General features: G+C 34.9%; 2 protein-coding genes across 3 annotated transcripts; one reads left to right on the forward strand and one right to left on the reverse strand.

Moving 5' to 3' along the window:
• The first annotated feature begins 7,224 nt into the window (after nucleotides 1-7,224).
• Nucleotides 7,225-11,222, forward strand: LOC110713689 (uncharacterized protein At4g14342-like). The gene is made up of 4 exons (XM_021892146.1): nucleotides 7,225-7,315; nucleotides 9,992-10,077; nucleotides 10,187-10,310; nucleotides 10,741-11,222. The coding sequence occupies exons 1-4, from the start codon at nucleotides 7,283-7,285 to the stop codon at nucleotides 10,786-10,788; spliced, it is 291 nt and encodes a 96-aa protein (XP_021747838.1). The 5' UTR covers nucleotides 7,225-7,282; the 3' UTR covers nucleotides 10,789-11,222.
• Nucleotides 11,223-13,290: 2,068 nt separating this feature from the next.
• Nucleotides 13,291-19,905, reverse strand: LOC110713849 (microtubule-associated protein futsch-like). 2 transcript variants are annotated; one of them, XM_021892285.1, is made up of 10 exons: nucleotides 19,461-19,905; nucleotides 18,825-18,897; nucleotides 17,435-18,517; nucleotides 16,790-17,338; nucleotides 16,582-16,646; nucleotides 16,303-16,377; nucleotides 15,510-15,603; nucleotides 15,319-15,390; nucleotides 14,842-14,952; nucleotides 13,291-13,782 (listed from the first exon to the last, which is right to left on the reverse strand). In XM_021892285.1, the coding sequence occupies exons 2-10, from the start codon at nucleotides 18,864-18,866 to the stop codon at nucleotides 13,765-13,767; spliced, it is 2,109 nt and encodes a 702-aa protein (XP_021747977.1). In that variant the 5' UTR covers nucleotides 18,867-18,897; nucleotides 19,461-19,905; the 3' UTR covers nucleotides 13,291-13,764. The 2 variants fall into 2 exon arrangements, with proteins under 2 accessions (XP_021747977.1, XP_021747978.1); XM_021892286.1 differs by lacking the exon at nucleotides 19,461-19,905 and adding an exon at nucleotides 19,083-19,438.
• Between the last annotated feature and the right edge of the window lie 4,097 nt (nucleotides 19,906-24,002).

The raw sequence follows: 24,002 nt of genomic DNA on the forward strand, positions 1-24,002 counted from the left end.
GCAAGCTTTGGATAAGTGCCAACTCAGGAAATGGCTTAAAGCCATGAAATCCAGTATGGACTCCATGTTTGTAAAGATGTGTTAGTCCATAATAGTCTTACAAATAGGGTCAAACCTATTAGTTGGGTAAGCCTATTCGGATTATTCTAGTCGTGGATATCAAAATCATCTTCATAAAATGTTGTTGATGGTGAACATGTATATGATACAACCTAAGAGTTTTGAAATCCAGAAATTCCTAGAAAGTTTTGCAAACTTCAGAAATTCATTTATGGATTGAAGTAAGCATTAAGGAGTTGGAACATTCGTTTTGATTAGGCAATCAAACAGTTTGATTTTCTTAGTAGAACGAAAAGGGAATCTTGTAGAGACAAGAAGTTTAGTGGGAGTAATTGGTCTTCTTAGTCTAGTATGTAGTTGACATACAGCTCATATGAAATGATATATCAATGCTTGAATAAGTCAAGCAGTGATTAGAAAGATTGTTTCTATATGATAGACTTAGGAGATGTTGAGTACATATTGGGAATTAAGATCCATGAAGTGAATCTTGAAGAATTATTGGAATGAATCAAGAGACTTATGTTGATAAGGATCTTGACAAGTTCATAAAGTAAGATTCTAAGATAGGATGTCTTCCCATGTTTCATGGTATTACACTCAGTAAAACTCAGTGCCTCAAAAGCTAATAGAGTTGAGTTGTATGGATAATGTACCTTATGCTTCTGCAAAAGGATCCATTACATGTGCCATGAAATGTACAAAGAAAGATGCTGCATATGACTTGTGCATGTGTAGCAGGTTTCAAGCAAATACATAATAAGCATACGGAGAGTTACTAAGAACAGATCCTTGAGTACTTGAGAAGCACTAAGAGGAATTATTCTAGCTATTGTGTTAAAAGGTAGTATAAGCAAGTTGTCAAAAGGTTACACAAATGCAAGTTTTCCAAACAGGCAAGATGATTATAGATGGTGATCTAAATGCATATTTGTGTCTGGATGGAGAAGGACAGTGAGCTTGAAGAGTTCAAAGCAGAGCACTGTTGCATACTCAATGTCAGAATATGTGTATTAAACTATGGTAAGATATTTATAGAGGAATTTCGGAATAAAACGTCATGTGACTAAGAGGTCACCCTTGCCCAAGAACAAAGGAGCCAGGGTCACATCACAAATCCAAACTTATAGATATGAGATATCACCTCAATTATGAGATCATTGACTAGCGGAAGGTCAATTTTTGCAAAGTTTTATTATGAGTGAGAAATCACTAAACCCCTTCCATGGACTAAGGTATGAGAGTCATATTAAAGTCTTAGGATTGAAGCAAGTTATGTAATTTAAGTTGTATATGTTTTAAGAAAACATATTACATGAGAAATGCATCAATTTGCAGAATTATGTTTAAAATAGAAATTATTATTTATCTTATTTAATTATGGTTTTAGAAATTAAATAAAATGTCCAAAATAATTATGAATTGATGGGCTCATCAGGTTGATGACCTAGTGAATTGAAACCATACAGGTGAACAAAATTCATACATTATTTAAGTTCCTAGTTTGAGATCATTAAAGTGGACATAAATGATTTCAATAAATGAACTAGCATGTAAGATTGATTGGATAGCGCAGTTTCATGGGCTATAGGGGCATATTGATGCTCGGTCAATCACTTAGATATGCATGAATGATGCATGATCTAACTAATGACGTACTTTGAAGTTCAAGTATAGAGCTTCCGTATATATTAGTGGATTCCTTTGACATGAGTGGAACATTGATTTCATTCAATGTATGTTGTCACTAGTAGAAAATAAGTGATGGGAAGCCCCAAATGGCAAGCGGTTTTAAATATCCGCTTGCCATTCACCTATTTTTTTAAAAAAAAACCTGTAATATCAAATGGCAAGAGGTTTTGGCGTGAACCGCTTGCCAATATATATAATGACAAGCGGTTTAGGGTTGAACCGCTTGCCATTTAATATATTGGCAAGCAGTTCAACCCCAATCCGCTTGCCATTTTTAAAAAAAAAACCCTAAATCCGCACACCCCCTTATTTTATTTCTTTCTCTCCTCTTTCTTTACTGATAAGCTCTCTCCTCTATCATTTTGGCTGCTCTCTCTCTCTCTCCTCTTCCGTTTTCCCTCTCTCCCCTCTTCTCTTCCTTCTAATTCGCCCTTTTCTTCTTTTAATTTCTCTTTTTCTTTGTTCTTTCTCATCTCATCAAATTCGAACCATAACCGGGTAATTATTTTGAGCAAATTTTGAGGATAATTTCAACCAAATTTCGAACGATTCCGAGCAAATTCGTGCATGCATGTAGGTGTAAGTTTTTTAGGTCAAATTCGACCATGAAAACTCTAGATCTAGAGTTTTATGGTCGAATTTGACCTTTAAAAACATAATTTGAAGCCAAAATCGGCGGGTTAGATGGTCGTGATGGGTTAGATCGATGTTTTTTTATTTTTATTTCGATTTTAGTTTTATTTTTTATTTTAATTTGATTTTTGGTGGGGGTCGTGGTGGGTGGGTGGCTGGTTTTAGTGGGTGGGGGTCGTGGTTTGGGTTAAGGTCGTGGGTGGAGGTCGTGGTTTGGGTGGGGATCTGGTTTGGTGGGTGGGGTCGTGTGTGGTTTCGGTGAGGGGTTTTTTGGTGGGTGGGGATCTGGTTTTGGGGGGGGGGTCGTGGTGGGTGGGTGGCTGGGGTTGTGGGTTTTGGTGAGGGGTTTTTTTGATGGGTGGGGGTCGTGGTTTGGGTGGGAGATCGTTGTGGTGGGTGGGTGGCTGGGGGTTGTGGGTTTCGGTGAGGGGTTTTTTTTTATGGGCAGGGTCGTGGTTTGGGTGGGAGGTCGTCATGGTGGGTGGGTGGCTGGGGGTTGTGGGTTTCGGTGAGGGGTTTTTTTGATGGGTGGGGGTCGTGGTTTGTGTGGGAGGTTGTCGTGGTGGGTGGGTGGTTGGGGGTTGTGGGTTTTGATGAGGGGTTTTTTGATGGGTTGGGGTCGTGGTGGGTGGGTGGCTGGGGGTTGTGGGTTTCGGTGAGGGGGTTTTTTTTATGGGTGGGGGTCGTGGTTTGGGTGGGGGTCCTGGTGGGTGGGTGGCTGGGGGTTGTGGTTTCGGTGAGGGTTTTTTTTTTTGGGTGGGGGTCGTGGTGCTGGTGGTGTGGGGTGGTGGCTGCCTGGCTGGTGGTTGTTGGTTGGTGGCGTAGGGTTGTGACTGGTGATGGTTGGTGGTGGCTGGTGGTGTTTAGTGGTTGAAAATCATAAATTGTAATTATTATTAATTTTTTTGTTATTTTTTTTTTGTGATTGAAAATAAAAAATTGTAATATTATAACAATTAATTAATAAAAATATTAATGTTTTTATATATGGTTTGATTATGTATCAATTTAATTGAAAAAAACCAAAAAAAAAATTATTTTTAATACCCTTAATGGGCAGCGGTTTGGCGCCAAAATCGCTGCCTTTTCACTACAATTGGCAAGCGGTTCTGAACCGCTTGCCATTTAAAAGACCAATTGGCAAGCCCCCTAAAGGCATGCGGTTCAGAACCGCTTCCCATTAGGGGGTTTGAACCGCTTGCCATTACGTATTTTCTACTAGTGTGTGACTGTGGTACACTCAAATGTCTAGCCGTAACTGGAGATTATAAAGGGTGTTTTCTGGTTATTTCAGAAGTTGAGTGGGAGTCATGTTGCCACAAGATTGGATAGAGTCTACCTATTAAATTAGGAAATGTGTCATGGCCGCTTGAAGAGGGAGAATTCAGAAAATACGTGGTCGCGTTCAAATGCATTACACAGTAATCATTTGGTTTTGTAATTCTAACTCAGATTTCAAGAAACGATTTGTAGATTAATATGATCTCGACATGTGATGCAATCATATTATCAAATCAACACATATATTGACTTAAGGAATTTGAATATTGCACCCTTGTCTCAGACAAGTGGGAGATTGAAGGAGTTATGTCTTCATCGTGTGCAATAACTAGATATATAAATGGATCAAATTATGGAGATAATTAAGTTCGTACATTTGGGTCGTCGTTTTGCCATAGCTAGAGGTACTAACGATCTTTGGAAAAGCCCAATTGGACGGATCCTATAAGGTCACACAAAGGGGCTAGATCGAGCATTAGAGGACAAGGCCCATAATGGGCCTCATCACTCTAGGTGGCCGGCCATATGGAGGATTAGAAGTGGTTTTGGGCTTCGTGCCATAGTCTAATTATAATAGGATTATAAATAGACTAGGTGCCTAGGTTTGCAAGTAAGCAATTAACTGATTAGAGTGATCAAATCCTAATTAGAAAACACGAAACCCAACCCCTCTCATAGTCCTCTCTCACACGGCTCTCTCCTCCTCCTCGGCGCCGGTGGTGTCTCATGGTGGTGGTGGTTCGTGCGGTGGTCGGTTGTCCGTAAAGGTGGTGATCGCGGTTTTCCTCAATCACTCGACCAATCTAGTATTGGTGGACGGCTCATTCGAATCTCGTTGACTAAGTAGAGGAGCAACGCTTGGGGCTCTATTCTCTCCCTGATTTGCCTGTCGAATAGCTTCGTGGAATTCACGCGTCAAAGGTATGATTATGTGTTATGCATATGATCTTGGGATTGGTACTTGATTGAATATGATTCATGTTATTTCCGCTGCGCAGTACCTATAAACTCTAACACCTTCAATCGTCATTGCCTCCTTTTCTTTAACTTCTCTCTTGACACAATTGATCTCATCATGAGTTGGATTACAACGGTCATCTCCTCCATCCTTATGAATAATGGACATCTCTCTCAATCCTTCACTCCTTCTAGAGGATTACGTCAAGGAGACCTCTTTTCCCCATAATTATTCATTATATGTATGGAGTATTTTTCAAGGATGACCCACAAAGAAAGGGAGCTCGTTCTAATTTAGAGGGGGGAAGATTGCCATCTCACACCTCCTATTCGCAGACTATGTTCTTCTGTTTAGTCAAACTAACAAGAAGACCCTTCACTCCCTGTCTAAAACTCTCACTAATTTTTCCAATATGTCTGGTTAGAGAATGAATGACCAAATAAGCTCCATTTTGTTCTCAAACAATACTCCTCAATCCATGATTGATGAGTTTGAGCAAGAGCTTAACATCACAACCACCTCAGATCTAGGAAAGTACCTCGGCCTCCTTCTTTCATCCAAAAAATCAAGTAAACGGAGCTTACGATTCTTAGTGGATAAAGTAGGAGCCAAACTTGCTTCTTGGAAGAGTAAAACTCTCACAAAAGCATGAAGAAAAATACTCATTCAATCCACTTTACAATCCATTCCAAGGTACTTTATGCAAACCTTGTTGATCCCCAAATATATCTGTAATAAGTTAGACTCAATATGCTCTAATTTCCTTTGGGGGAGCACTAATGAGTCTAAGAAAATAACTTGGATTTCTTGGGAAAAGGTTCGCAAACCTAAAGATCAGGGAGGCCTGGGGTTCATGAAACATGACCACCTCAATTTAATCTCTCTTGAAAAATTATGTTGGTCTATCTACAATAACAAAGGATGGGTTGCACAATTGCTTAGTGATATTTACATTGACAATAAAATAAATCCCACTCCCTTAAAAAAAGGATCGTAAAAAGGAGTGTGCAGGGCTTGGCCAATGTTTCAGAAAAGTCTAGTATGGGAGGTGGGGATGGTACTGCTCTTAGTTTATGGAAGACATGTGGTTGGTAAACATGTCTCTAAGGGACTTTCTCTTTGGTCCAATTCATCAGCAAGCTTCGCCTTACACCTTTTCTGCCATCACAAATGTACCCAAACAACAACTTGAACATCTCCTCTCTTTCCAAATTTATGATCATCTATTTGATCTCATTCACTCCACCCCCTTTACCAATAATCCTGATTCCCACTTCTCAAGTTGGTCATATAAAGGAAAATTCGACTCAATGAAGACAAAATTAGCTCTTCAGACCAGTGGTATGTCATCCACATGGTTCAATTGGGATCTAACTTGGAAAGCAAACACCCACCCAAAAATTAAATATTGTCTCTGGCTTCTAGCTTGGAATCGAATCCCCAATAAGAAGAATCTCCATCATAGACTAAATTATATCCCTTCCTGCACTTTATGCCCCTTGAAAGATGAAACCAGTGAACATATTTATTCATTCATTGCACAAAAGCAAGGAAATTATGGGAGCACATCCCATGTCTGACTCCCTTGCATGACTGTGATAGTTTGGTTTCATGGCTCACCAAAAACCCGAGTGTGTCAAATATGTCCATGTGGTCCATACCTTGGAACGTGGTCTTCTGCTTTGTTGTATGGCACCTTTGGCTAAGAAGAAATTCTTTGTCCTTTTCCAACATCAACATCCCCTTATCTTCATCATTCCACCAGTGTATTTGGGCTGCTTCGGAGTTTTACTTCTCAAAGCCAAACTCCGAAAGCCTAAAGCCCATCCCTCCAACCTAGTCTCATCCCCCTCTTAATTTCATTAAAGTAAACTGTGATGCATCGTTCATAGACACCAAAAAATGAAGCAGGATGTGCTGAGGTGTGTAGGAATAGCTCAGGTGATTGGGTGGAAGGTCTTGTCTAGAAAGGGTACTTACCCTCTAGCCACGATGCTGAGTTGAAATTCATGGAAATTGCAATGAATTTAATTCGGGATAAAGGATGGATTAATGTCATTCTTTGCTCCGATGCAAAAAGGGCTATAGATGAAATAATCCTGGATGATGTTGTACATAATGCTCCTTCTTTAATCACTAAATGCAGGGACCTACGAACGGAGCTCCATCTGGATATGCGCTTTGAATCGAAGGACAGTAATGTAGTAGCAGATGCTCTAGCAAAGGATACAAGATGCCACTTAGAGATCATGAATGAAATTAGTATTTTGAACGAACCACCTCTGATCTGTAATGATGCTTTTGTTAGAGACTTAACTCTTTGTAGTGAGAACTCTGTTGTTAATCTCGCTGGTGATGTCCCAGCTGGAACTCCTTGTAATATGACTATTAACTAAATTTATGCATCCTTTGCTTAAAAAAAATATAAAATAAAAAAAATAAAAAAAAAATCTAAGTTGATGAAAAAAAAAAATTGCAATAATTTTGGGCTGGCTAATTTGGAAAACTTTCAAGGGTCACTTTAAAGCTCGGCCCACAAGTCTGCCCTGTACTCCAATGCGGGCTGCGGCCCAACCCATTTGTAGTCATTGCTAACAACTTTTCTGGGAAAATACGTAATCCGTACATAAAAAGGACTCGGTTTTGAAAACACTGTGTATGACACTTTTCTGGAAATTCCTCAAGATGCAGGTATGTATTCACTCTGTAATCTCCTTCTTCAAACCCGTTGATTATCTTATTGAGTTTCGAAATTATCTTTTTTCTGCGTTTAATTGTCTAAATTAATCGATCTAATTTAATACATAACCGACGGAAATTTTCATGTCACAAAACCCTAATTCTGAGTAATTACCCCCCCCCCCTTTATTTATTTATTTTTTTTTTTTTTTTTTTTGTGGTTTATGCTCTTTGTTGAACCATAATTATGCTTGAATTTGTGTTCCATTACTTTTGTTTATACCAATTTAATGTATTTTTATCTATGGAATTTTGTGTGCTTTGTTAGGAAGGCGGGTTAGTATTAATGTATACTGTAACTAGTAAGGATAGTGTATAGTTAAACTGTTTGGCGGGTAAATTAGAGGACGACGTTTGAGTTAAATTAGTACTCTTGGCGAAGGTGACTCGGTGTTTGAATGTAAAGCCGAAAAGGGGACAGTTTGTAATTGATAGGCTACCTTCCAGCTTAATTATATCGAATGAAACATGTGTTAGTTGTGTTGGACTATGCCACATTACGTGTGCATTCTATGTGGTATTTTACGTGGAGGGTGGATCGTTGGTTGATAAATGGTTTAGTTTCACGGAAGTGGTGGTATTGCCACACGCCTTGGAGTATCTTACACGAAGTATTAATTTCTCTGTTAGTTTGTCATTTTCGGACTAAGGCTTTGTTGTTGCTAGTTTGTCAAGCATTGACTAAATTAATCGAGTTCTAGCTGTGTCACTAATGGCCAAATGAGTACCTTGTTACTACTTTCACCACGATTACTGCTTCACTGCCTTCACTTCTGAACTCAAATGGATTAGTTCACTTTAACTTCAATGCTTTGATAAACTGCTATCTCAATATTGGTCTGACCATGTGCTACTATTCTTGCTTGCTCATTGCCTAACAACTTCACTTTCAATTCTTGCATCTCTTACGCATCATCCAGGGCTGCCTGTTTGAGAAAGTACCTTCACTCATATGTTATTAAACATTGTGTTGGGCTCGAGGCCCACTGCGCGAACTTCATTTATTAACATTTATACGTCTTTCCCAACTCCCAAGGCAATGGTCAATCTTATTGCTTGTAATGGACATGGTTCCACTATATTGCTATTTGAACTTATGCCAAATCCTGATGTTTTCTCTTCGAATAGTTTTATCAACAGATTTAGGCCTGTTTGAAAAAGCGCACCTAAGGCACGCCTTGAGCCGCCTAGTCTATGAGGCTCAAGGCGCTAGGGGGTAAATGCTTAACTTGGTCTGGGCTAGGTTTTTGTGGTTAGGCGCATGAGGTGCACCAAAAGCACTTGAGGTGCACCAAAAGCGCATGAGGCGCACATGAAGCAAACTTCAGCCAAAATTTTTTAATTGTTCATATAGTGCGCCTCACTTCAAAGAGGTGCACTGTGGCGCGTCTTAGGCGCTGCAGAACCCCTCTCGCTTTAGTATGCATAGAGCTTTTTTTATACACATTGGTGTCATTAGGTATAGGAAGAGCTTTGTGTCTAGGGAAGCAGCAATTGAAAAGGTTTCTTATTAAGAATGAAATTGTGTTGTCTGCTATCATTGAGACTACACTGATCTCAAAATAAGTTAGATTGTTTGGCTAGTTCTATAGGAGTGTTCTACCAAGTAGATACCAAGAAGGAATGCAGTCATGCATCACGTATGTTTTAGTTTCTCGTTAGTTTTGAATGTTGAGGAGCAGATAACTCTAAATGTTTATCGAAAGGATAATGCATGAGATATTTTGGCCAAACTAGGAGACTTATGTTTCTGTTCTCATAGGTTGTTCTCTTGCAAGGTTTAAGATTTGAAATTGAATTTTTTAGATTTTTCGCCCTAGAATATGGTGTTGCCCCTAGGATGGAGCACCATGGTAATGTAGTTGATCTGGTGATAACTTATCAAGGTAATGCCCTTTGAGCTTGATGGCATTCATGGATCTTGAGTTTGGTAACGAATAAGGTTGAAGATTACATCACTTGTAGGCATTACACCTTAATATTTTTGGATATATGTGGAGCGTATTTGAATCTGCAAGAAAATAGGACCCTGTTTGGAATTTGAGTATTTTTTTATTTGAATAGCTGGAATTTGAGTATTTAGTACTGCAGTAAGATAGGATTTTACAAAAATCGAGCATTAATTTTATTGACACAGCACAAAGCTCAGCATTTGTGTGCTGATGTGAAGCTTTAGTAGGAACTTATGAAACCAGTTGGCTATTTGGTTTTCGTCATTGTTAAGCTACTGAATTTGTGCAAGTGGAAGGCTAAGTTGGTAATTTTTCCTCCTCAGTGATCTCCATCCCTTGCTTTATCAATGAGAATCGTTGTGTAAGGAAACTTAGCCCATAATGAGAATTTAGGGGATACTAATGCATACTATCCTCTTATAGTCTGTTGAACTCAACTGCAGTTTACCATAATAGATTCATTTCTGCACAGATAAGTGACTGGCCTATTTTTTCTGATATTTTTTTGAAGTGATAGCAAAAAGGTAGAAAAATAAATTAATTATAAACTCTTTGTCGAGGGGTGATGCTCCAAACATACGTATATTGATGAGCTTCAGGTGTATAATATATTAAAAGTTGAATTCCTACTCTGCTTTATTTGGTTCAAAGTGTTGATATTATTCTTGTCTTGTAGGCCAGTGATAGATTCAACATCAATTCCCAACTTGAGCATCTTCAAGCAAAATATGTTGGGACTGGACATGCAGATCTGAACAGATTGTAAGCTTTACTTCTGCTTGATCTTTGGATCCTTGACACCTTTGTAGCATGATGCCTGATTGCCTGTTGGTTACTTGTTTCTAATCTCTTTTCCTATTGAACTGAACAGTGAATGGGCTGTTAACATCCAACGTGATAGCTATGCTTCCTATGTTGGGCATTATCCTATGCTTGCCTACTTTGCTGTCGCAGAAAATGAATCTATTGGAAGAGAGCGCTACAACTTCATGCAGGTTTGTGTGTGCAGTCATCTATTTTTGTTCTCTTGTGTTAGTTATGTAAGCTTCATCTCTACTTCTTATAAAGTAACCAAAAATTTGACTTGAGATTACCCTACAGTCACTAATGTCGTTGCAGTCTGTTGATAGTCTATTTGTGAAGTAAATTCGATTGGGCTTTACACCAAGCCACCAAGGTCTTGGCCTTTTTTTTTTTCTTCTATATCCTTCATAGGACGTAGGACTTCCCAAAAAGTACCAAACAATTTAACTTGAGTTTCCCTAGATTGTAATGTCACTGCGGTCTGCTGATGGTCTATTTGTGAAAAATTTGTTAATGGAACCAAGACCCCGGATATTCTACTAACCCTTCTATTGCATCCTCTTTTGCTTTACATATTGCTATCACTTTTCTCTCATGAAAATGTTGTATGTTTTCTTGCAGAAAATGCTGTTGCCTTGTGGCCTTCCTCCTGAAAGAGAAGATGATTGAGAGTTTTTGGCAGATAGAATAGTTATATGTGGCCTTTAAATCTAGCTTCTCTTTCATGTTTGTCTGAAAATTAAGACGTGCTCCATAGCAACTTGATGATTTCGCTTCTCAGAGTGGACGTTTGGTTTATACTATAGTTGAATGGAACACTTTTAGGCTTGGAAGCAAGGTGATTAATGTTAACTGTTGTATTCCCCCTAAACATCAAACTGGAATATCAATTACCATCTAAAGATCAAGACTCTTGTTTGCAGAATTTGATTTGATCACTTTTAGGCTTATTGCTTAGCTTGATATCTTTTGAGGGCCATTAGCTTAGCATAATTAGAATCAATTTGGTTCCTTCTTCATGGGTAAGCTCAAAGTTGTACACTGAAACCATTATTATGCGGTAAGAAAAACCGAATCAATTATAGAAATCTTTAACTTGAAAATCTATGCTTTGATAAAGGATTTCTCTTTGTTTTTGAAGTTTAGTTATCGTATGCTTAGTAATTATACTACGATTATAATATGAATTATGATATTACGAGGTACAAAGGTTACGTATCGTCATATTATGGACTTATGGTAGTCAGATGATCAGATCCAACTTATGAAATGTATTGTACTTTTACGGGTTTCAAGGAACATCAAGTGTGGTTGTCGCTACACTCAACTATGACATTTTTTTTTTATCCATCATTTATTCATTTTGGATTAAATACTTATCGAGTTAACACTCAAACCTATTCTAAACGTTTTTTTTTTCTTTTTTTAATCATTACTCTTTTCATTTTATTAGTTGAAACACTTCTTATTTTAGGATATTCATATACTCTATTTTCAGTATATTTGGATATGTATATTTAATGATTGCTCTAAATTTGTTCTTTAAAAAAAAAAAAAAAAAAAAAAAAAAAATCAAGATAATTTGTACGAGTACTATATACCTTAGGGCCTGTTCCGATTGACTGAACTCAGCTGAACTGAACCGAGCTGAACTGAACTTATTAATTAGTGATTTTTAACTACGGATTAGTGATCTTTGATTATTTATTGATATTTATTACTATACATATGTGTATATACAAATGTACATATTAAAATATTTACGAAAAATATACTATATAATTATAATTATAAAATGTATGGAAAATATATTATAAAATGTATGGAAAATATATTAAAAACTTGAAACCTCTAATTTTCTCAATGAGATTAACATTAGAAATATGTTTCAAAAAAATAGAATCATTTGAACAATGAATTGTATCAATATTATCATTGTTATTATTATTATTATTAATTATTGATAATTATTATTATTATTATTTATTGATTATTATTATTAGTATTATTATAGTATTATTATTATTATTATTATTGTTGTTGTTATTATTATTATTATTATTTATTGATGATTATTATTATTTATTGATTATTATTGTTAGTATTATTATTATTATTTCAATTATTATTGTTATTATTATAATTATTATTATTATTATTATTATTATTATTATTATTATTATTATTATTATTATTTTTATATACTATTTATTATTATTATTTTTGTTGTTGTTGTCGTTGTAATAAGATCTTAAAAGAATGAAATTTGGCTTTATATCATTAGCAATATCATTAGACATAAATTAAGAGCTGAGCTGAACTGAACTGAACTGAACTGAACTGAATTTCAACGGAACTGAACTGAAATAGGTCTAATCAATTGTAAGTTTGTAACTGGAAATGAAACAAGTCCATTTGCCCCAAAACAATGACAATAATGAATTTCTTTTTACTTTGAATTTGTGCTTATAGTTTGTGTTAGATTGACCTCGAATGTGCAATTCCTGGGCATAATCTTGATTCGTGAATGATATCCTTCACACAAATCACTTGATATATACTCTATTCGTCTTAGTTAGTTATATATGCCATATTACACCATTTTCAACTGCATATTCAAAATACGGCATAAAATACATTTTTAATGGCACACATCAAGTGTATCTAATAAAAGTTTACACGTGGAATGAGTAGATAGAAGGATTCCCCCCAAGTGATGGGGTTCGATTCCTCATATCCCCCATTCCTGTTCACAGGGTGGGAGCCCTTCTCATAATTTACCCTTTTATTTTTTTTTTATGTTTATTATATATAACAAATTAATAACTATTTTATACTACATTGTTAAAGCTTCTCTCTTTAAAGTAGAGATTTTAAATGTAACCAACAAAAAGAGTACTTCCTAAGATTTTCATTACTATCATTACTTGTGAGTTGTGACATACTTTTATTTAAAAATAATCATTAGATAATGTTCAAGATCTATTTCAAATCATAGACGTGCCACAACACACTCCATCAACTATATAATAATACTACGTTGTATACAGTCTAACAACTAAGCTATTGCTAATCAATATCCACTCAAAATTTCAAGAAGTTGTGGATTGAAGATAAGATGAGAAAATCCCATGCATTTCTTTCCAAAGATGTGACAGACAGACAAACAACTTAATAACAATGCATATTATAGGCCAACATCATACCAAACAAGGGTGGTGGATACAACAAATTTAATTATAGATTCAAGGATACAATAAAACATTATTGATGGACCCATAATATTTGGAATATAAGAACAATCCTATATTTATATCTTGAAATTGAATAATTCAGATGTACATTTTTCGCCCTTGTACTTTTCAGGCCACATAAAACTTTAACTTATTAGTTATAACTATGTAACTGCTCCTTTATACATCTAGCTTTCTCAATGATAGACCTATTTACTCCGCACCAAAATGATGATTAACTTCTGTGTGATACGCCACTTTGACTATTAATAGTTTGAGACTTGTCCTGACTCCTGAACGGCTGAACTGCGTTTACAAAAACAATCTGCTTAATTACAGTCACCATGTCACGTGCTGACAGTTTCACTGTGTTTGTCCGGTGAAAACCTACTCATCTCGATTAACCGGAAGCTTATACCCTGGCATCTACCTGCGTGAATTAGGAAGGAAACATTACTTTATAATGAAATATCAACCAATAAGCAGAAGATAAATACTCGGTTTGTTAAGCTCAAGTATCTGCTAAGTCTGTCATTCATGCATAAGTTTGATATCATATTATACGGTCACAGGTTCAACCATTCAGTTCCCATATTAGAGGCTATTAGGCCCTTCCGACCTGTATAAGTGGGTTCCCAATGATATGGACCTCAGCAGATCCGTCTCTCATAAGACAGCCTAATATGCTCTTCTGGTGTAGATACCTTCTTAATTGGTCATGGATTATGGATTGGGTTGGCCACACCCCTACCGCCCATAATTTAAAAACTTGGACCTAATCCTCAATGACCCATTACTTTGTTAAATCTAATCTCAACCACTAATATGAAAACAACTCTGTTATATAATGACAAAACACCCTTGTACGAACGGCTGTCAAAAGTAGAGCAGCCAATTTTTCTCCCAACTTTCTCCTCTGTAGGAAGCTAATATTAGCTCAAATTTGTCTCTAATCCTCTAGTATTCTTTATTTTTTCACCTTTTGGCTTCACTTTTCCATTGGAAAAGAAGGGGGTTGGGGTGGTGGGGACAAAATTTTGTTTAAGATCAACCCAAACTTTTGGGAATGTCATGTCCAAAATATATCCACTAAGTCCTTTTAATTATTATTTCTTTTCAGAAAGTAGTGTTTAGAGGTTGCATGTCATATTTCATGACCAATGCACTCTTTAAATCCCCCTTTTCCTTCCCAAAAATGATTTATAATATGTATTGCACTTTCTGAATGACGGACAGTCTTCCAAATTAACTACTTCCAGTCCTCTCACAAGGTCACACGAAAAAACAATCATTTGTTTGCTTGATGAAAAACCATTGTAAAGAACTAAAGTAAATCATTTTTACTATACATCCCACATCAGACACGAGCAACTCAGGCTAATAGACAAGAAAGTTGTCTCGTGTGGTGTGTAATTGACTATATTGCATGTAAAACATCCATTATTATAAAATACTATCATCTTTAATGAGAGAGTTTTTATGAGCTTACCTTACGAGCAGAACCTCTCAAGAATCCATGTCCTTGATTGTAGCTTGATGATAGCTTGGGCTTAGAATCAATGCCGGGAGTTGATTTCCTAAAATCTGTTGCTTTCTCTGCCTGTACCAAGTACGAAACTTAAGTACTGTTCTATAATATCAGTTACAGTGTAGATCCAATATGAAAAAAAGAGTTTAACAATAAAATTACAGCGAGAGATAGCTAAAAGCAATATCAGATACAAGTATAACTCAATTGCTTGTTTAGCCTTCTCAATGATTAATTACAATACATAAGAGATGCACGTACATAGCTAAAAGTTTCACACAGATTTTTTACAAGAACAGCAAGAGAAAATTACAGCCAAAAAGATGTCAGCTGGTCCACAATTAATCACTGTATTATATTCAACATAAATACAAATTTTATGAAATTTAAGATTATGGATGACGAAACATATATTTAACAAGCTCTAAGGATGCACACCTTCAATTTGGACAGAAGATCGGTGTTTCCAGAATCTTTTATGTTGGTTTTTGGTTCTAGCTTCTTCGAAACCTGGATAAGAAATTGCAATTAAACATGTGAGCTATCAAGGTAATAAAACAAGCTTAGAATTCCAAACATATGAACTTACAGTTTCATTAAAGTATAAATGGGTTTTCCAGAGAAAATACCTCTCTCTGTTGTCTTCCCTGATTTAGACTTTTTGAGCCAAAAGCAGGTACAGCTTTACCATTTCTTTGATCCACACCAACGTTCTTCTTTATTCTATTATGGAAAGTTTGGAAACATAATGAATATTCAGATTTCTTGGAATTCAAAGGTCAAATAAGAAATTAGTATAGGAAACTGTTTCTCAGAATAGATAGTAAATAAAGGCAAAACACCTAATCAGAGCACAGTAATCTTTCTCCAACGCAATGCTTGCCCCTCCCTGGGGTGGCAAAGCAGAGTAAAGATAGATTGGGAAAGGAAGAAAAGAAAAGGGTGTCACAGCTGAAAGTCTATGTGAGGTGAGGCAGCCCAGATACCATGTTCACAGACAATTTTCACTCAGTTGGAAAAGCAATGTAGGAATTACAGACTGCTGACTTTCTTTTGATAAGCTTAGGTTATTCTATATAAGTTCCTAATTACTATTTCTGTCCCAAAAAATGTATTCATGATCTAGTTGGATTATCAATACATGAAATCTTCCCCTTCTATAGAGGCGTCTTGATAGACCTTAATTATTTAATATTAAAAGTTTCATCAAGATCATAATATATTATTTTTTTCATGAAAAGCAATTATCTGTTATCCAGCAATCAACCAATTATTTCCAAAACATTCTCATCAAATCATATCTTAAAGTTTAGCTTCAGCATGCCCTTTTCATTTCAAGTTCTTAATCACTTCGTATAAGCATTATCTATTCAAATTAGCAAGACTAAGCATGCAAACAAAGAGCCATTAAGTCAAGCTTACCCAGGCAATTGTGATGTCTTTTTTGTTCCTTGTGGAACAGTAATTAGATTTGTTGCCTTCCCTGTCCTGGAGATCCTGGCATTCATGAGAAATAATTTTTGTTTAAAAAAGTCATTTTTCTGATTAAAGATCATTGAAGCTGAACAATCCAGCACTTACTGGGCAAGTACATAGCTAGCAACATTTAAAAGCATAAAAGAATGTCATATGGTGGGCATAAAACACATTTAAAAGCATAAAAGAATGTCATATGGTGGGCATAAAACATAAAGACATTACCCTTCCTTTTTCTTTTGAACATTATCAGGCGTAGTAACCTTCACTTCAATATTTTTGGTTGCAGACTGCAAAGATTAAACTTTACAATGTAAGCTCAGTGGTAAAATATAATGTGCAGTAACCTCCCACCACCCATAGACATCATAACTAAACTCATGTAAAATTCATATTACTTTTAAAAAGTAATCATTAAAGAAAAAAAAATTACCTGATTTGGTGTAGTCGGTTTCACTAAACTAGGCGGTGAAAGTTGACTGACATTTCGAAAGGCCCTAAATGCTCGTTTTACAATATCTTTATCACCCATCCTCTCCATGATCAACGAATTTCTCATTGGTGTAAGTGATGCTGAATCAGAATGAGCTGGTCCTAAACTGAAAGACATGTGCAAGGATGTAGGCAGTACTCTCTTGCTTTCAGGTCTAGTTGCTTTCTTGCTTGACAGCGGAGTGCAACCATTTTCCTTCTGAACTGATGGCCTTGTGGTAGACTTAGCAGTTTTTGTCAACTCAGGCTTCAATGACTTAGGAGTAGACATCATTGGTGACTTTGGCATTGATGCAGCAGGTTTTTTTGGGATTGGAGATGCAGGTGCTTTCTTAGAATTTGTTGTAGCAGTTGTCTTCTTCACCAAAGTTGCGGGGATTGGTGATGCTGGTTTTTTCTTAGAACTAGTTTTATCAGTTGTCTTCTTCACTAAAGTTGCGGGGATTGGTGATGCAGGTTTTTTCTTAGAATTTGTGGTATCAGTTGTCATCTTCACCAAAGTTGTCAAACATAAAATTCAAGGAACATGAAAAGCTGTCTAACAATCACAAAAAGAAGACAAAATAGACTAGGATAAGAACAATACCTTCTTCGTTTTCATTGGATCAACCAATTTTACTGGGTTTTTGGCTCCTTTCTCTGCAACTTTTCGTTCTACAACCTTTTCTTGAGGCAATACCTCCTTATCATGCCACACTCGTGCTGAAGCGGTATCTTCTTTCACCAAAACAGGTTCATCTGGTTTCTCTATATGAGAAATCTCCACTTTAAGACATGAATCTTCATTCACATCCACCAGCTGGGTCTGTATATCTTTGTTTTCTTTGATCATATTAGTGCCACTGTTAGAGTCAATAATAAGCTCTGGCAATAAATCTCTCTTTTCTTCAGCCACATCAGTCCCATCAGTATCATTTGGCTGTATATCCTTCTTTTCTTTGATCATATTAGCACCATTAATCTCCTCCTCAAAATGCTCAGGCTGTATATCCTTCTTTTCTTCGGCCACACCAGCCTCGTCATTGGGTTCATCAATATGCTCACTCTGTTCAACCATGATATCTGCCACTTCATCAGTGAAATCAAAATGGTCACTCAGTGCATCAATATGCTCTCTCTGTTCAACCATGATATCTGCCTCTTCATTTAATTCATCTACATCAACATGATCACTCACTTCATCACTATACTCACTCACCTCACTATTGAGATCTGCAACTCCATCTTCTTCAATTATGATATCAGCACCATAGCCTATAATATCAATATGCTTAACACTCACTTCATCAGTGGATTCACCAACTTCACATGGCACCTCAGTTCCATCAACAGAGTTCTGAGTACTTGATTTCTCAACATCAAACTCTTCCTCACTGGTGTTACACGTCAAACCCACTGGACTCCGATCTCCCAAATTCGCACATTCCTCTTCCTCTCTCTTTCTTTCCTGATCCAATAACTCAGCTTTCCGAGCAGCAATCCTCTTATAATGAGCCTCGAAATACGCCTTCTTTTGCGCAACCGATCCAGGTGTAGAACATTTCTCAACTTCCTCCAAGTACTTGTTTGTTGGGAAAGTAGACCATCTCTCCCAACAAAGAGAATCATGCTCAAATCTACCAAATGACACTGATTCTTGAAGACATGGGAGTGCAAAAGACTCACCCATCTGTATTAATATACACAAAAACAACAAAACTTCTCTTTCCTTAAAAACCACTAATAAACAAAATCATTAACAACAAACAAAATGCTAATAACTTACCACTTCCCCCCAATTTAGCTAACCAACATATTATAAAAATAATCATAATTATCATAAGCAATCAACATTGATACCAAAACCATATATTAATTCAGAATCCTAAAAGATAGACAAAATCCAAATAATATCAAAGAAAAAAGAAATCATAAAAGTTACATAAAAACACAAAAAGGGGTTACCATAAAAAGAGGAAAGGAATTAATGGGGTTACCTTGGTATCAACTTTTGGAGCCTCAACTAATGATTCACCCATAGATTTCTGCAAGATCTTATCAAATTATGACCTACAAAAAACCCCAATTGAAAAGATTAAGCAACCAATATTGCTAGACTAGAAGTATGACTAACACTCCAATTATTATTGTGAATCAACAAGATCACTCATATGAAGACAAAAATAATTTTATGTAAGAAAAAAAAAACAGTAAAATAATTTATAATAAGATGAAGATCAAATCTAAGGCCATACCCCATGTGATAATGTTTCTTTCTTGTGTAATGATTTAAACCTTTCTGAAAATAAAACTTATATTTTCTATTTTTCAGTAAGTACTGTAAACTATAATAATTCTGCTCTTTTTGGCAGTTCACTACTTCCAGAAGTTACTAAGCTGTAAACCAAACCCCACATGTAATCATCACATGGGAAGAAACCCAGATCAAATTCAACAAATCCCATCAACCAAATTACAAAAATTAAGCAAGAATTGCTAAACATATTAGTATATAATGAAAAGGGTGCAATATACTCCAATAACATGAATAAAACAGTTAAAATTACAAATTAAAATTAGAAAAAACAAAAAAAACAAAATGGAAGAGTAATTTGTGGGAAGTTGGAACCCACCAAAGTTGGCAAACTAAAATGACAGATAACTTGGAAGAAATTAGGAGTAAATCATGAGAAAGAAGACAACTAAGTAATTCTGGTAAATAAAATTATTGACAACGAGAGAAATGAAGCATTTTTGAGCTTAAGATTAAGATTAAGAAAAAGGCCCACTTTCGAAGAATAAGGGAGAAGAGAGAGAAAGAGGAGAGAGAGTGGGATACTGTGTGAATGATGAGGGTAGTGGGAAAGATGCATAAGAACGGTTTGCACGTGATAGGTCTCAATTTTTATTTTCTTTTTTTGAATTTTTTGCATTTATTTCTCGAGTAATTATTGATTATAAAGTTTGCTCATAAAGTACTTAGGATTAGGATTAGGGTTTGAGAAGGAAGATGGTTTATGGATTTGCTTTTGGTTGGGTCGTCTTATTTTATGGCATGATTTTGACCATTATTTACTTTGTTATCAGTGATATACAACTTGAATGGTAATGTAGGTAAAAAAATAACATGGTTATTTCTTTTTTTTTTTTTTTGAATGTTTCAAAAGACAAAAAAAACTTAACGAATGTAGAGATTGATTTACATTATGGAGCTAGAAGCAATATTGAATAGTATCTCAGTTAAATGTGGAGTAAACCTAATATGAAAAAAATGAAATTTGACAACAACAGATTGGGAATGAATTGAAAAAAAAAAAAAAAGGAAGAAGATAATCACCCCAATATAAAAGGAGATATTTTATGAAACCATGGTTTGAAGTGTGAGAAAGTAGAAGAGGAAATTGAAGAGATAAAGTTTGATTTTCTTCAAAAGCCAATTTGGCATGGATTTTTCTCTTACAAAAAAAGAAAAAGTAAATGTTACAAAAATTAAAAGATTTTTATTAGAAATTTAATCGTGGTAGAGATAAATGAAAAGGAAAAAAAAAATCAAAACAGAGAATGACATGATATAATGAGAAAATAAATAACAGTTATTTAAAGTGTTGTCTTTAACTCAAAAAAGGCAATTAATTAGTTTTTGATGAGATTAAAGATAGAGAGCGTATAGAGTGAGACAGGTAATAATCCACCACAAACTTATAAACACACATCTTGAGGAAAAAAAAAAAAAAAAACCTAAGACAATGGTAGTAATATTTGATGGAAAAATAAAATTGATTTTCTTTCTTTCCTCATCAAATGGTAAATTAAGTTATGGATGTCATACACAAGTATTGATTTAATTATAATACCTAAAACATAAGGCCAAAATTTGTCTACAATAGTAACACTGCTCATAGAGCTCAATGTGACTCTTTCTACCCACAGATTGATCTAGCAAATATTATAAGTTGATACTTTAAATATTGATCTAGCTCATGGCCGGCCATTAGGGTGTGCATCATGAGCTGCCGCACAGGGCCCAGCTTTGGTTGGGGCCTCAAATCATTAAAAATGTATAAGTAATATATGTTGTAAAATTATTCATGTGTATTAATAATGGCTTAGTGGTTTCATGAGCTCTACCATCTTCACTTGCAAGAGGTCCTTGGTTCAATTCTCACAAGAGTTTTTTAATGCCTATGCTTATTTAATGTTTACTATTTCCAAAACCATTAATGCATTTCTTTTTCTGCCATATATAATAAATGACTAAACTCTATTTACAAATATTTCATTTTTTATAATTACAAACTTTATATATTCTGTATTTGTGAAGAACAACGATTTTGTTTCTTGTATTAAAAAACATACAGTGAGTAGAGAAAATTCATAAGCCAAATTTTATATTATATTTTTGCACAGGGCCTCCAAAAAGGTTGGGATTACCCTGATCTAGCTAAGCCATCTTGAGTATTAGAGCTATATTATTACCCATACCATTAGAAAAATTAGGTTTACAGAGTACATGCACTTCATAATTTAAATAAGTCAAAATATAGTTATTCATTTAATTTGGTCTCGTTTAATTTAGGAAAATTAATATTATATTTTATTAATTTTTTTTTCTTTAAAATAACTATGTAGTTGAAAATTAAGTGAGTATAATAAATTTTCCAACTCTTAACAACTAAGGTTATTATTCAAGATTGAACAATATTATGAGAAAGACACTTCAAATTAGTTCTCTCTCTACTACTCATGGAATCTCTCTTTTATTTTCCTTTATTTTATGAAAAAAAAATTCATTTATTTTCATTCATCCTATTCGCCTAAATAAATTAGCAATATTTAGCTTTAATTTGTCTAATCTATATTTGTCTCAAAGTGCGTTTTTTATTTGCCTCATATTTTTTTAAAACTTTTTTTTATATATTTTTGTAAAATTTAGATAAGAAATACTGCAAAAACTCTTCCCCCCCCCCCCCCCTTCAATAGCGCTATGTGTGTGAATCTTTTATATAGAGGCATAAAGCAATGACAATGTGCAATCTGACTTTGTACAAGAGTTGAGCATGAGTTTGGCGAATACAACATGAGCTCATCACAAGTCTGCACAACAAAAGAGGCATGCCGGTGGGTCATGGATCGTGCGTGAACTTCATTATCAAAATTTGGCATGAGTACGATGGGTCATTTCACATATTGGTGTGCATATCTTTGATTGTCACATGGGTTGGGTCATGATTGTGCTTCGTTTATTAAAGATTTGCATTGGTGTGCATGAAAATCATTATCATAATTATTAAAGGGAATGCTTGCGTGACACATGGGTTAGATTGTGTGTGAGCTTCGTTCATTAATTAAAGATTTGTATGAGACTGACACAATACGCCTATTTCTTGGCTCGTTCTAAGCACAGTACGTTTGTTAGTGAAACTAGTTAACACAAAATGTCGACTTACACGAAACGACATATGCCCACCTTTGCTTTCCACAAAAAGGAGGTGCTAATTTCCATAAGTCAAGAAACATAACATATTAGTTTTCCTTTATCTCAATTTTGTTTCTTCACATTTCTTCATAATTTAGTGTCTATTTCTTAAACGGGAGATGGTTAATCCCTACCTTATAAAAAGTACAAAAGAACTCTTATGAATAGTGTGATGAATTTTTTACCCTACCTTATAAAAGGTACAAAAGAACTCTTATGAATAGTGTGATGACTTTTTTACCCCTAAAAATGTTTATTTACCCATATATATACCCTTTTATGTCATATTAACTCTTATGCTTCCGTATTTATTTCTCTATGCTTCTTTAGTCTTCATTCCCTTCCAACTTCCAACCTTTTCCTCTCTTTTAAACCCCCCTTTCTCTCTCCTTCCTCCTTTACTTCCCTACTCTCTTTCTCTCCTCCATTAAAGCGAAGGAGCCCTCCATTAAAGCACCTACCGAGCTAAGCCACATGAAGAAGAGGAAGAGGAAAAGGAGAAGGAGGAGGAGAAAATTGTTGAATTTAATGGCAAAACTATTTATCGTGAAAATAATCCTCTTCAAAGGGTGGGGGAATAGTTTGGATATAACCCACTTTGTTACTATTTTCTTTAAAACAAACAAACAAACACACACACACACACACACACAAACCCACTGATAATCATCTAATTAGAATTTTTTTTTAAGTTTTTCCGTTAAATTTTTAGTTGTAACATTTTAACTTTCACGCTTGTCAATACATAATTTCAATCTCTTGTTTATCTAATTATAGACATATAAATAATCTAAAGATTAAATATTTAAAACATATTTATAAATCGAAATGAATCTAATAAGATCCCACATGACTATTTTGCCCAACAAAAAAGTCAATAATATAAAGATCAATTATTAAAAAAAAAATAAAAAAATGTATTTATATTTTCAATTGTTGCAACTAAAAGTGACGGATGATATGTTATATAATTGTATTTTATAACTCACAACAAAAGCCATATTACACCATAAGAAACTTACAACTAAAAAGTGAATAGTGCTTATATATTTTCAAGTGTTACATTTTTGTACCTATGCAAGGGTATGATTATCAACAATTTATTTCTTAGTATATGTGTTCAAAAGCATACCCAATAAGTTTTGAGTGTCATGACAAGCTATTACAACTCAACCATAAACATCGATTATGTCGCGCACAACGCGAGCGTAGACTCCCCTAGTATATTAAAATGTCATAATGAGTGAAGTTAACGAATACACTAAATTAAAAAAGTATCATTTATTTATTTTAAGCCTCAAGACATTGTCACATTTGAATGTGCTAGAACTACATTTAAAAAATAAAGTTTAATTATAGATGAACTCATCTTAATAACAATAGATTCATCTCAAAACAATATTAATTATTATAGGAAATATTACTATATTTTTGAACTATCATAAAATAATACATACAACTACTATTATTATCATCATTATTATAATAATAATAATAATAATAATAATAATAATAATTATTATTATTATTATTATTATTATTATTATTATTATTATTGTTATTATTATAGCCTTGTAGGTTTCATATAATAACTCCTAGACTACAACATAACATCACATAGCACTGTTCTACGAGTACTATGTATATATACTTGTCCCATGATAATGACTTGAATAAAAAAAAACTTCCCTTTCATCTA

This window comes from Chenopodium quinoa, unplaced genomic scaffold, assembly GCF_001683475.1.
Source record: "Chenopodium quinoa cultivar QQ74 unplaced genomic scaffold, ASM168347v1, whole genome shotgun sequence".
NCBI classification, from domain to species: domain Eukaryota; kingdom Viridiplantae; phylum Streptophyta; class Magnoliopsida; order Caryophyllales; family Amaranthaceae; genus Chenopodium; species Chenopodium quinoa.

Excerpts from the sequence above, each read along its gene's own strand:
- LOC110713849 (XM_021892285.1), bottom strand. The coding sequence starts at position 18,866 with ATGGGTGAATCATTAGTTGAGGCTCCAAAAGTTGATACCAAG. Across the intron at positions 15,604-16,302 it reads AAGACATCACAATTGCCTGG|AATAAAGAAGAACGTTGGTG; the intron begins GTAAGCTTGACT and ends TTTCCATAATAG. Across the intron at positions 14,953-15,318 it reads ATCTTCTGTCCAAATTGAAG|GCAGAGAAAGCAACAGATTT; the intron begins GTGTGCATCCTT and ends TACTTGGTACAG.
- LOC110713689 (XM_021892146.1), top strand. The coding sequence starts at position 7,283 with ATGACACTTTTCTGGAAATTCCTCAAGATGCAG. Across the intron at positions 7,316-9,991 it reads GGAAATTCCTCAAGATGCAG|GCCAGTGATAGATTCAACAT; the intron begins GTATGTATTCAC and ends CTTGTCTTGTAG. Across the intron at positions 10,078-10,186 it reads CATGCAGATCTGAACAGATT|TGAATGGGCTGTTAACATCC; the intron begins GTAAGCTTTACT and ends TGAACTGAACAG.